Source organism: Ambystoma mexicanum, chromosome 9 (genome assembly GCF_040938575.1).
Source record: "Ambystoma mexicanum isolate Mex_15411 chromosome 9, UKY_AmexF1_1, whole genome shotgun sequence".
In the NCBI taxonomy this organism is placed as follows: Eukaryota; Metazoa; Chordata; class Amphibia; order Caudata; family Ambystomatidae; genus Ambystoma; species Ambystoma mexicanum.
In genome coordinates this window covers 177,025,666-177,039,109 of record NC_090931.1, presented here as the reverse complement: position 1 = coordinate 177,039,109, position 13,444 = coordinate 177,025,666, and the positions used below count along the sequence as shown (strand labels likewise).

The 13,444-nt window shown below is 45.9% G+C and overlaps 1 protein-coding gene across 1 annotated transcript in view; it reads left to right on the top strand.

The window, feature by feature from the left end:
* Positions 1-13,444, top strand: part of CENATAC (centrosomal AT-AC splicing factor) — a 144,440-nt gene that overhangs the window by 78,403 nt on the left and 52,593 nt on the right. Inside the window, exons 4-6 of the mRNA XM_069614401.1 lie at positions 8,440-8,506; positions 8,607-8,669; positions 11,218-11,282. Coding sequence (XP_069470502.1) covers positions 8,440-8,506; positions 8,607-8,669; positions 11,218-11,282 — 195 coding nt within the window. The remainder of the gene's footprint in view (positions 1-8,439; positions 8,507-8,606; positions 8,670-11,217; positions 11,283-13,444) is intronic.

The window sequence follows — 13,444 nt, the reverse complement described above, 5'->3', positions numbered from 1 at the left end:
TGGGTAGACCGGCGACAAGGCCCCACCATACCTAGCATCCTCTGCCTGCTTTCCAGTCCACTAACAGGCAGTGAAGCCTCAGAGACCTCCCCCCTCCCCCCCCCCCCCCCCCCAACAAGCTTCCTCTTGTCCTGGATGAGCCCATAAGCAAGGCTCGTACCAAACTCGAGGCGGACGGAGGACCTTAAGCAGAACACTGTTTTACCTGTTAGCTGAAGCCCTTTGGCCTCTAGAAAGCTCGGTTGTGAGGGCTCGGCCGGTTACCCCGTTGGTCAAGGGCTGGACCCGCCAACCTGTTTTGTATAGGGAGAGCGGGGGGGGGTTTGGGGCGGGGTAAGTTAAAAGGGGGAACTGGAGCGGAGAGGCAACACTGAACAGTGGCTCAGCGGGGGAGACTCGAAGGCAATCACCAAAAACAATCATTCGTACAAGTTCAGACGGAAGCACCTCTGGACCCATGAAGCAGGATCATAGTGATCAAGCTCGATGACGGACCCAAGTAGAGGACTCACCATGTTATCCTGGAACGTGCAGGGGCTAAACATTTCCGGGCAAACGTAAATCAGAGAAGCGCAGACTGGCCCAGCTGTCGGCAGACATAGTCTGCTTGCAAGAAACTCACCTCCTGGAGACGGACGAAAAGCAAATCAATTTCAAACGCTACGCCAGTGATTCTTTGCTACGGCAGGGCAGAAGAGGAGGCGAGTTGCCCTACTAATCAGTTGTTCGGAGCAACCCCCTAATACATGGGGTGAAAGTAAAAGGATCCTCCTACTAATAGCAGCCTTTTACGCAGAGGACGTCCTCCTGAGTATAACCGAAACCGACGAATCCAGTAAAGCTTTATGGCTAGAAATTAAAGCATTCAGGGACGTATCTGGGTTCAGAGTCTACACAAAATCAACATCATTGGTCATCAATATTCCACGAAAACGTAGAGAAGCGTTCGCTGCCCAGCACCCGGTTCCATGGGCTAAAACTGACTTCAACTACCTGGGAGTCCGGATCCCAAGCAAAGTCGAGAACACATACTTTATTAACTCCCCCCCCCCCCCCCCCCTCTATTAAAAGAACTGAGCAGCGACCTGGAACGCTGGCATGCACAGGAGGTGTCATGGCTGGGGAGCATCCCAGCTGTAAAGATGAACCTGGTCCCAAGACTACTCTAGCACTGCCTGGCACGCCTCATAGACATCCCCAAGAAGGATCTACTGAAGCTGCAAACGAAACCCTTCAAATAAATAATGGGGGCTGTGGGGCGGGGGGTGGAGGGGTGAACCATGGATAGCCAAGCGGATAATGCTACGGGGGAGTGGGTTCGGGTGGTCTGGGAGTGCCACACATCCCCCGATACTGCCTTGCAGCACAGCTGTCGCAGGCTTTCGTGTGGCAGTCGGCCACGAATCAACCTTGCTGGAAGAAAACTGAAGAAGACTTGGATGACCCAGCCGTACTCCCACATATCACAAAGCCCCACATATCACAAAGCCCTGAGGTCCTCCCAATTCTGGCCCGCTAAGAGCCACCAGGAACACGGTGGAGAGCTGGAAAAAGGCAGCCAGCAGATGGGGATGCAAAAGTACTGTGGGCCCTCCTACCCCCAGTCTGGAATAACCCTGAATTCACCCCGGGCATCCCCCCAAACGGGTTCGACAAGTGGAAAGAAGGCGGCCTAAAACAGATAGCGGACTTCATTGCTAACCGGAACCTGCTAATGTTCGAAGCCTGTAAAACAAAATTCCATGTTCCGTAATCAGAACGATTTCGCTATACGCCGCTGAGGCATTGGCTATCCCACAGCAGCATAAAGTCATCCGGCAGCAGAGACCTCACAGCATTAAACCGCACCTTACAGCGAGCACTCTGAAAGGCAAAATATCAACTCTATACAAGCTCCTGGACAAAGCAGATCCCAACAAAAGGGAACACTACATATGGACATGGGTAAAGAACTAGATCCGGAGGAATGTGGCCAAATCTGGACTCGAATGCACGAAAGCTCAAAAGGCATTACAAACTGGGAAGGGGCCAACAAAGTGTTATAGGTGGTATCTGACGCCAGAAATCCTAAATAAAAGCAACCCAACACTCTCACCACAATGCTGTAGAGGCTGCGCAACCGCAGGAACCCTGTTCCACCTCCTCTGGACATGCCCTAAAGCAACTCAGTACTGGAAATCAGTATTAGAACAAATCCGACTAATCGCAGGCCTGGCGATCCCATGAGATCCGGGGATTATCCTCCTTTGGGGCACAGGGGAAGGGCAATTCCCAATGACTGGTGGCCTAGCGGACCTATGTTATCTGCTCACTGCGGCAAACATCTCCTTAGCCAGACTGTTGAAGCACCCAGAAGGACCAGCGATTCCCATATGTTGGGCCAAATGCTGGGACAAAGCAGTTGCAGAGAAAAATCACAGCTCTCCGCAATGGAAACTGGAGCAAATTCTTCAAAATCTGGATTACACTGAGCAATTGGCAGGTGTCGCCCGGCAACCTCCTTCCCTCCGCTGGCTGGCGAAATTCAACTAAGACATTTAAGGAACTGGCTCTTCTGGGCACCTCTGGAAGCCCCGAAGCAGCTGGTCGATAGAAAGGACTTCCGCTATCACACCACTATTCTGACCGTCCCCCTGCACCACAGGTACCTCAGCAGAACCTATGAACTTTGGCCCCCCGTCGTTACGAGCACTCGCACTGTCATGTAGTTCTGCTGGTTTCCTTCCCCGAATCCTCCCACACCCTATATTGTTTACTCCTTAATCCTGGTTGTGTTTGTACACTGTTGAAAATACTAATAAAGTTCTGTTGAAAGAAGAAGAAAAAAAAGAACCCCAGTTACACATAGAAAGTTCCACGTGGCAAAGGCTATTTTCTACAGAGGACAACTGCTCCCAGTTTAGCCACATAAATAACAGAGAAGATAAATGCACTGTGGGGCACCTCTGAAGTACCCCTGTCTTAAGATTCTTGAGCACTCCCATGGCAGATCACAGAAGAGGCAGGGGCCACACTCCTAGAGAGGCTATAGATTAAGCCGTGCTTGAAAGAAAAAGGAGGTGTGGTTGGCCAAGCAATAGCCCCCTTAACGCAAGGGTGTTAAGTGGTAACAAACAGATGTTATTCTCAGCTTTACTAAGGAGGGGTTGGATCAAATGCCTACTGGTGCTAAGGATTTCTCTAAAGACAACAAGATTGCAAATTAAGTAGTTTCAGGATGGGCTAATTTAAAGTGGGGTCTATCTGGGTGTTAATCACCTTTTTAATGTTTTAAATTATAACGTTCAAACTTGCCCCTCTAGGGACACACTCCTCTACAAAACAATGTCCTACAGTGATGTAGCCTATAGAAAAGTTCCCAACCTAGTCTTGGCGTGTATTTTTGTCTCTAGGCTACCCTATGCTGATGACATAAATGTTCCAAACTTGTCAAAAGAACCAGAACGAACAACTATTCCTGCGAATGCTCCTTCAGGAGTTACTCAGCCTGAGCTTTCCCTCTGCCTCTCGGTTTTCACAGCTTCCCCTTAGTATGCCACTCCATGGCCTTGTGCCATTCGCTTGTAGTCTCGCCCCACTTTTGGGTTTTCACAATACACTAATGGTCTCCTCTAGATCTTAGATCTTGGGTTGCTCAAGAGACCACAGATTTCTCAGTGGATCCTTCCTGGACGTTAAGTTTTCAGAATTTACAACCCATCTTTCGCACTTCTTAGCTGTGTCACAATTCACAAGAGGTCTACTTTTTGCAGAATAATAACATGTTTTCCCTTAGGCCTATTCTGTCTCGCCCATTTCTGTACATGGCATATGCTCCAAGCTAGGCAGATCTTGCCAGCCCCAGCCGGGAGGATGGCTCAAGGGCAGCGTGTTTGTCTTGGAGGCAACGCATAGCAACACAGGTTTTGAATCCCGGGCTCGCACTTAAATTAAGCGCGTTATAAAAGAATAATTCTAACCTGAAGTCGGAGCACACCGTTTTTTACCTTTTGCCTTATTGGGTAGTCAGCTAATGGTATTTTGTTTTCATATGTTATTTGCAAAGGCTATGCTTGCTGAAAACACATTACGAAAGGGTAGAAACTGCAAGGCCTACATGCTGTTCAGAAGCCATGTGTTGTAAGAAACCGTTATGCACCCATCTGGATTCACTCCAATGCTACATTATATTACTGATTTTTTGTGAGGAGTCAGTAATGCGGACACTAGTTTTCTCTGTATTTGAAATTTTGTAATGGAAAGAAATGCATAGAAAACCTACTAAGCCTACTCTTCCAGGGAGTTCCCTACCTATTCCCAGTTCTAAGGGAAAATCTAGCATATACAAAACTGGCCCGTACACTAAACAATAAAACATTCGAAGTACATAATAAACAACATAAATAAATGACTAACCAATGACTTCGATGACTTGCACTTGTCCTGGGTAACTCCCTTTCCCGGGAATGTCCAAAGTCAATCTCTCACAAAGAGAAATAGTCTTGAACCAGTTCTTGAAAGTTCCAAAAGAAACACATTTTCACCCAAACAAAATTACACTGGTAACCGTTCTTTCTCCATTTGTTAAAAAGTTCCCTTTCCAATTTCCCCACAGAAAACAGCACCCATGTTAATCAAGGATATCCTCCTTCCAGGATAGACTTGAGTTCAAAACAAAAGTACCACTTGTGCTTCAACTGTCCATCTTTTTGTAACTTCTGCAGCGTCTTTGGTAGAACTAGTGGGGATACTTCTTCTAATGGGGTTGCTTTTCTCTTGACAACACCCTTCTGCTAATGGCACTGTGAAAGCAGGCTCCTATGCCCCACACTGTACTACTACTTCAATCACCTTCAATATAATGTTCTCTGACAATATTATAGACCATCAGTTTTGTTAGCTCTGCTGCAACTTGTTACTTTGAGGGTGTATTGGGCAACTGAAAGACAAGACTCTTCGACCTCCACAGGTAGGCAAGGCACTCTTCCTTCTTATGCCATATGAAAGGGGCAGCCTCTTTGCCTCTTTGTCTGTCTTACAGCTACCACTAGGATCTGCCTAAGCTTCTAGACTGCTTCTTTCTCTCAGCTTCAACAGTCTCAGCTCTAATGATTGTTGATCAGTTCTTTTAACAAGCACCCAGCTCAATTCCCCAGCTTTATGTACACCACCTTGTTTCCAGCAGTTACCCCAAAGCTGTCTTGCCACTCTTCCAGCCTTGGATAACCTTGTCACCCTTGTATCAGAGGACACTGGATTTGTATCAACCTTGAAAATTCAAAATAAATGCGGTTAGCTCTTCACAGGGCTGGTTTCACATTAGAAAGGGTTTGTCTGCTGGCTTGGGTAATACTTGCTCGTCTCGTTACTCAGCAACTTCTACAACTACAAAGTTCTTGTTCGGGATGTTACAGGCTTCGAGTTTCACGAGGGAAATAGAATTAGGTACATGCAACCACTCTTTGATGGAGAATTTCAACTTTAAAGACGGTAAAAACCTGCGTTCCGATTCATACAGAATGCTGCTTTAACATGGATGGGGAATCGCCATCATTCATACCAACCTTTCTTTGATGTAAGAGTTCTTGTAACAATTCGGGGAACGGCAGCTGCTACCTTTTTGAGTGATTACAAACCAACGTTCTCCCTCTAGACACACATGACTACTCCTGTAAAGTTTTAATACAACACTGGAAAAGAGAAGTCTTTTCGTAACACAATCCCTTTGAGCTGTGTTAAACGTGCGCATGATACATGTTCTTTATTGTCAAGCCTTCCCACGGCAACGGAAAACTTGTACTTGCTTCTACTCCAGTTCTAATTGAGCTGGTTACGGGTGACCGGCAAGGAGTTTTCAGTGAATTGGAGTAGAGCTTTATTCACCGGCTCCAAAAACACTGCGGTTGTGGGCTGCTTTTACTTCCCAACTTTTCTCTCTGCTACTGCTACTTCAGGCACTCTTGGGACCCGCACCCCTTCACAGCACAGGTGTTTTTGATCCAGCCTCGACCCCTTAGAGTGTCCTTCTCTCCTACTTCCCTCGGCTTGCATCTGCACACGGGCCTCCGGTAGCTGCACGACTTCAGCTCTGCATTCACAGCGATTAGGCTCACCTGGCGAAAACTTTAACTTCTCCAAGTCTCTATCGGTGCAGCCACAGCCAGACCGGTTTTGCGAACACAGGACCAACTCAGCACCTGCAGTTGAAAGCTGCTCTTCTCTCACTCCGGCGTCCCTTAAGTGGTCACACTTCTTGGGAAATGCCAGCCTCGTGCTCTGCTCCTGCTACAGCCTTTTATGCCGCTCAGGTGGGCAAATTGACTTCAGGTGCAGGCCATTCATGTTAATTGCCTGACTCTGGCAAAGGCTGTTAGGCCTACTTGCCTGTTCTTTACTTCTGCATGCCTATCCAGCCCTCTTCGTCACAGTCCTTGAAAGATTCTGGGACACTTAGTTCATTTACATTTTTCCACTTCTTTTACACTTTAAGAATGGTTTTAATATTTTTAGAAGAGGGATTGTGGGTTGTAGTCTTAATAGAGATGGCAAGTGCAGAGAAGGCAACACTCCCACCACTCCTATTAGTGTACCCTTGGTATTGAGGAGGACATTTGAGTTTAGGGATAACAAGGACTTGTGATTCTGATGTAATAGATTCAGATGTTTCAGTCTTAGGCTTTACTACCTTATTTTTAACTGTAGGCTGAAAACCATTAGAACAGCAAACCATAACCTCTTCCGGAATGATAGTAAGAATATCCCTCTCAGAGAAAAAATACCATGTCTCATCCCATGGAATCGCCCCCAATGCACGCTGTCTCCACCCAGGTGATCCTCCCGCAGTACACCACCCCTAGGATTGGGATCAGGAAGCGTCTGCCCTCTCCTGGCCACCTGGGAGGAGACTTTAGGCAGGTTTTTGGTGAGGGGTCTGCAGGATTCTTCACACTATATGAGCTGATACTTTTGCACAATTTTCAGACGTCTTTGGCAAGTCTCCGACTTGGTGTTGCTACTCTCCAAATCTCAGCAGTCATTTGTGAAAAAAATATATTGTCAGTCAGCTTTGTTCAGTGTGCATGTCGTTATTTGTCACTGTTTCTCGTACAACATATTTTGCTTTCTCAGTATGGTCAGGCTTGCAAAAGTATTTCTCATCCCTTGACTTGGTTGAAGATCATAACAGGTTATTCTGGGACCTCCCCCCTGCTCCCTATTCACAACAGGTCTCTTCTCTGGGTTTTTTGTGTCTCAAGTTTCATAATAGGTCGCCCTTGGACTTTTCATACTTTGCCACAAGTGCCATCTGGACCTAGGAATGTTTTAGGATTCACAACTCTTCTTTCCTGACCCTTGACCTTCTCAGGATTCATAACAGGTCCTCTGTGGACCTTGGCCTTTTCACACCAGGCTAATTGGGTATTCTTCCATCTCCCTCCTGCCTCCTCCCAGTTGTAGCAGAAAGCACAGAGGTACACAGGCTTTTACAGCTCTGCTGGTTCTTCCAGCTCTGGTAAGATTGGGACGCCCCTACTTTGGATTTCGCATTCAGAGTATATGGTACTTAAAAAGGCATTCTCGCTGTTTCAAAAAAGGTTGCAGGCAGTGTGTTCGGAAAAGGAGTAAACATGGGTTCATTGCTACTAGCCTGTTATGGAAACATCAAAAAAGTAACATTATAGGTACCTCCACTTAAACGGGCTTGTTCAGCCATTCAGAAATGAAGGGGGCACGGGGGTATCTCCTTACACTGCTAACCAAAGAGGCTATCCGGTATACCCTAAATGATATAAATTAAGCAGGTGAGGCTAAAAAGGCGTCACTCACCCCAGAAATCAGTTGAGTCCAACGCTATAGCAGAGATTCAGGTCCCCCTTAAGTTTATGGGGTAAAGTTACAAAAAGAAACCTCTTTTCTAGTGATAAATATGAAGTTCAACCGACGGCAAGTAATGTAGAAGCCCATTAGCATCTATTTGGGTTGTGGTTCTGTTGCCAACCCATATTAGGATGGCCTTAAGAAATTGCACATTCCAGCAGCATTGTGTGAGGTGAGAAACATGGGTGCAGTAGTAGGATAAGGTCGGAAAGGCCAGGTGCATCAGTGGGGCTGGCGGGAAGCCCTGGCACAGTGGTGTGGGGAGATAAGAAAGTTATCTTGAGACCGATGTTTGCAGGGAATTTACTATGTACTCTGTTGTACCAAACTGTATTGTCTGTCTTACGTGTTGCAAGTCCATCTGGTCTAGGTGCAGCCACCTGGAAGAGGTGGAGTGGAACATCACAGGCACTTTGAGAAAGCTTTGGCGCAGTGATTGGGGAGTGTTAGGATTCTGAAGCCTAGGTGCAGTGATGGTGTGGGGAGAAAAGCCAAGCGCCGCAGTGAAAAGGCAAGCTTGAGAAGCGTTTACAGGGAAAACCATGCATTCTTGTACCAGTCTGATTTAGTCTTCTTTCGCAGGTTCAAGTCCTCTGTCCTGAAAGCCCTGGAGAGTTATGAAGAAACTGAGGATGTGCTCACGAAGGAGGTCAGTGAACATTCACTTTATTTAACTCTTCTTGGTTGCCACAGACCACCCCCCCCATCCCCCTACTCCCTGCTCATCGTAACTCTGTTTCGTTTCACAGATGGCTGCCCAGATTCGCGAAGTTGAGCAGAGTCGTCAGGAAATGATACAGTACCTCCTGGAGGTTTGTTTTGCCACGATGCACCTGCGCAGTATCCATAACCACAGTTTAATCTAACTTTTAAAGTTCATTTGGTTTAGAGATGTTCATGCTTTAGGTCTCGTGCTCACCTAGCTGAAGAGTGCTGACCGCCCAGTCCCTCTGTCCATTGTAAGATGGGGTGGAAACCAGTGTCTCCCGAAAGGTCTCTGAAGTGGAGTGCAGTCAGTCCAGCACGTACTTACCATCACTAAAAATATATAGAGATGAATGTACATGCCACTGCAGCATTTGGGCATTTACACTATCACAGTTTATTATTTTTATTATTCTGGTATTTGAGTGTGGACCTAGCCTCAAGAAGCAACAGAGCACTTTAAAATCATTGCGGGACGAGCATGAGGGAAGCAGAGATAAAGGGAGTTGTCAGCTAACAGGATAGGGCGGCAGTTGGCAGCAATGGATCTACAAGCAACCAGAGGATGAAACATTGAAGAGCAGATTGCAGAGTCTCAGCTAGGGTGGGGTGTGGGGGGTGGGTGGAGGGTGTGTGGACCCAGGTGTTGGAGAAGAGCCATTCCTTAAAGAGAAAGGTCTTGAGCTCTTTCCTGAATAGTAGAAGCGATGGGGTGAGTCTGATGTTGATGAGGAGGAGGTGCCAGAGCCTTGGGCCTTACACCATGCCCTCTGCTTACACTTTCTGGCACTGCCCATCTGTCTGGTTGCCCATTTATTTCAAAAACGCATTGCAACTTCTAACATTACACCCTTTTTAACTTGTCAAAATTCACTCCTTTGACCTACCTCTTTGACCTACCTATTAGCCATCATACATTTCCTTTAACCATGCTTTCATTTTTACCGTTCACAATTCTCTTAATGTCCAACGCCACCCTCCTTCCCCTTCTGCTATTCCTTCAGCACTTGCATTCTTCTGGAAATATCCCCCACTGATCCATACCACTTCTCACCCTCTACTCCTTTATGCCATTTTTCAGGTATCCTAAGTTATGGATAAAGGGCCTGACCATTCCCAGAGAAATGGAATTCACAAGCCAGTAAAACTATTTGACTAGCTTTAAGCCTCTCTGTGTACCACCTTCAGCACTGTTTCATCTCGGACCTGCATCTCCTGCTCCCATCTTCCCTGAAGACCTTTAGAACTAGAACCTGTCTCTTTTCATTGCTTATAACTCCTTTGCCTTATTTCTAGATATGCACCTGCATCCACCTACCACTGTTAGTTTCCCAGGACCAACCTTGTTCAACCCTATACCTTATCCATTGCTGGAGCCACAACTGACCACCACTTCATACTTGGAACCTACCCCTTATTACCTGGAGTTGTGTGATGTTTGACCCTACATGCTTTAAACTATGAAGCATGTAGTCCCCACCAGATGGGTTATAGGTCAAGTTGCAAATGCTCGAATGCCAAAAGGATCGAGTCAATTGCACTGAAAAAAAGGTCACATTTTTTTTGGGGAGGAGGTACCCCCCAAACTCCCGTTTTTCTTGTAAAAAACATTTTTTATTCATACAAAAGCCACAAACAAAATATACATGTAAAAAAGAAAAATTCAACCCTTTTTGTTTTTGGGCCTATTGACTCGATCCTTTTTGGCATTCAAGCGTTTGCATTCGAAACTTTAACTGGACACCCACCAGATGACATCATTCCTTGTATTACAAAGAACCTATTTCGATGTGTGTTCTTTTTAGCTGATACTACTGCTATGCCAAGATTAGCATGTATAGACTGTAATTACTCTATCCAATGTTCGGTACACTGCATTTACTGTGCGTTTATCTCTAACCCTTTTATTCCAAGCGGATATGACATTAAGGAGCATGTTCTTTTGGGAAAGTATGTCATTGTAATAATGCATTGTGTGTTTAATTGACAGGTCCGACAGACACCCTTGCTTTGGGGGTGAGGGGGGTGTTCTCACTCTTTATGCTATTTGTCCTATGCCTCTACTCGGAGCATAGTTGGACAACAAACACCATTATGCTTTTTTTCTGCCCAATCTGCATTGTTTATCACCGATATGGGTTGTAAAGAAAACCTTAAATTCTGATTGATTTCAGTTTTTGCATGTTTCTGCGATTAAATCGTATGATTTGGAAAGTGTCTGTAGATGAGAATGGAAAAGGGTTCTGAATCAGAATTGTGAGTAAAATAGCTGCATTGCTGCAAGAATGACCTGCTTGCACTACCCTTATGTGTGGAAGTTGGGTTCTTTCTGTGTGCCTTGTTGATCCCTTCCTCTCGCTCTCTCTCTCCTGAATGGGTAAGTTCACCAAAAGACTGCCTCTTCTTCCAAAGGGAGTGCACTCATAAACGTAATGGACTGAATAATGGAACACTGGATCGTGGATGGTATGAGTACCGATACAGCACAAAGGGACCACCCCAGTTTTTAGAAGGCTTGTTTAGGAGGGTCTAGAAATGTGTGATCAAGAGGAGTGAGATTTTGTAAGCAGAAGTGTGATTGTGCCTACATGAATAGGGAATTTCATTGTTATTGAAAAAACAGAAAACTGTTAACTTTTCCTGAATCAAACTCAGCCTCAACCAGAGACCGACCCCTGTGAAGGAGCATCTGTGTCCTGCACGCCCGCTGGAGCTCTGAGGTAAGTCCCTCCCAACTCTCAATCGTTCTGTCCCTTTACAAGCAGTTGCTAGGGGAAGCTCCTAACTGTTTTAGCTTTAATCTGCTTTCCTTCTAATCGAAACAGTTCTAAATGGGGGCAAAGAATATGAAATGCTTAGACCGAACATGTTTAGGGAGGTTTGTTTAATTTTGGGATGAGCTCATCCCACCTTTTGCCATAAACATTTACTATGCAGTGTATAGTCCTCTGTATATAATTCCTGTGCAGGGCACAGTACTCTGCACTGATAAGGCAAGCCATGTTCTATTGTGTCCAGTTTTTTAAAATGTTGAGGTCTGGCTCCCAAAAGTGGACAACACCCCGCCCTCGCATAATCCAGGCAGCTCACTATGGGAACATCGAACATTTAAGGTGTTCTTTCTACTAAACCTGCTATTAGTTCACCAAGGACAGTCACATAAGACTGATTCATCTATATGTTGTGTAAGGGTGCAGAAGTAAGAGTCTGACACGGTAGTGGTATATCTTTTCGCAAAGACAATTTATATAAAAGTAAAAAGTTTTCAATCTTCCCCTATTTTTATGAGGGGTTACCCTACCTCAACAAAATTACTAAGGACTCTGTCAGGATGTCCAGTCAAGTCAAATGTCCTGTGTCCAAACTTATTTCCGTCCGTTACACTCTAGACTAACTAAGGTAAAACTTGTGTCGTCTTGATCCAGAAGGAGGCTCCTCTCATTCTGGATACAGATTCAAATGTTACCGTTTTTGATGAAAAAACACAAATGAGAGTGGTTCTTTAACTTAACAGTTGTTGCTGTTGGATGATTCCCCACATGTACACAACAGGATTAAACAAGGAATTGTCTCCCCTCTCTGTTCTTAGCCAATCTCTATTGCAAAGAAAACACTGTTCCCAAGTATCTGGGGAGAGCAGGGGGGGGGGGATTTCTTTCCCTCTTCTTTCGACTCTGTAACATCAATTCTGGTTTACTGTCCTGCCAAACTTGACTCTAGATCTTCTTAGGAGAAAACACAGTTTCACATATTATTGGGGGCTGGGGTGAGGGCAGGGGGCGGGTGTCTCTTCCCCTGTTCTTTCTGCAGTTCAATGATGTAATATCAAATCTGAAAAAAACAAAAAAATAGTCATGGGCGCCCCTCTATGAGAACGAACACGGCACAAATGGCCTGTTCTATGGGATGGTACCCACTCTAGAGTCCGCAGCCACATTTGAGCTCACTATAACTTTCACAGATGGGGAAATACCCATTTGCATATCAGTCTTTGTCCTGCCCACATGGGCAGTCACCAAAATGCTATGGCAATTCCCTTCTGAACAAGAGTACCAACAGCAACCCCATACACGCGTTTCAGCCTTGTTGGGCATCATCAGTGAGGTGGAGCTGTACCTCTCTGAGCACAGTGAGCAAGGGGTCCACGTCTGGATGACCCAAGGACACTTAAGGTGCCTAAACCTAAGGCCCTTGAACAAATCAAAATTGTGCTGTGTTCGTTCTCATGACACATTTTTAGTATCAAATCTGGTTCACTATACTGCCAGACTTGACTATAGATCTTAGAATTCCAGAAAATGTCTCTTCATTTGGAAATTAGTCCTCAACCCCTTGTTTTAGCTTCTTGCACCTCTTTCTTTCATGGGCCCGAGACCCTCTGGGCTGTCTCAGGATCTCCCTGACTTGTTCTGTATTACTCTTTTGTGTGAGTCCCAGACCCCTTTATATTATCTCAGTATCTCCCAGACTTGCTGTGGGCCCCAGCCCCTTGACTGTGTGCTCCTTTGGACGTGTGGGTCCTTGACCCCTGTGTGCTGCTTTTGCAGGGTTCATCCGACTTTATATTGGTCCCAGACCCTGGTGTACTCCCCTGACAGGCACTGTTACACATAAGATATTTCATGAAGTTTGTTCCAGTTCCTGCAGTTCTTTTGCTATCCCTCTTTGCCTCTTGGGATATTTTTGCATGTTTATTTAAACTATTTGGCCATCTCCGTGTCCCACCAGCCGGCCTTACCCGTTCCCTACCTTCAGGAAATGTTGTGGTCTCCGGTCTGTCTTGGGAGTAGAGCAGAGCTTCTGTACTGCGTCTGCGTTCGGCTTCCTGCCTCCGGCGACTCTGCAGCGATAGGCTCTCTCTCGTGCCCTGGGCTGCTCGGCT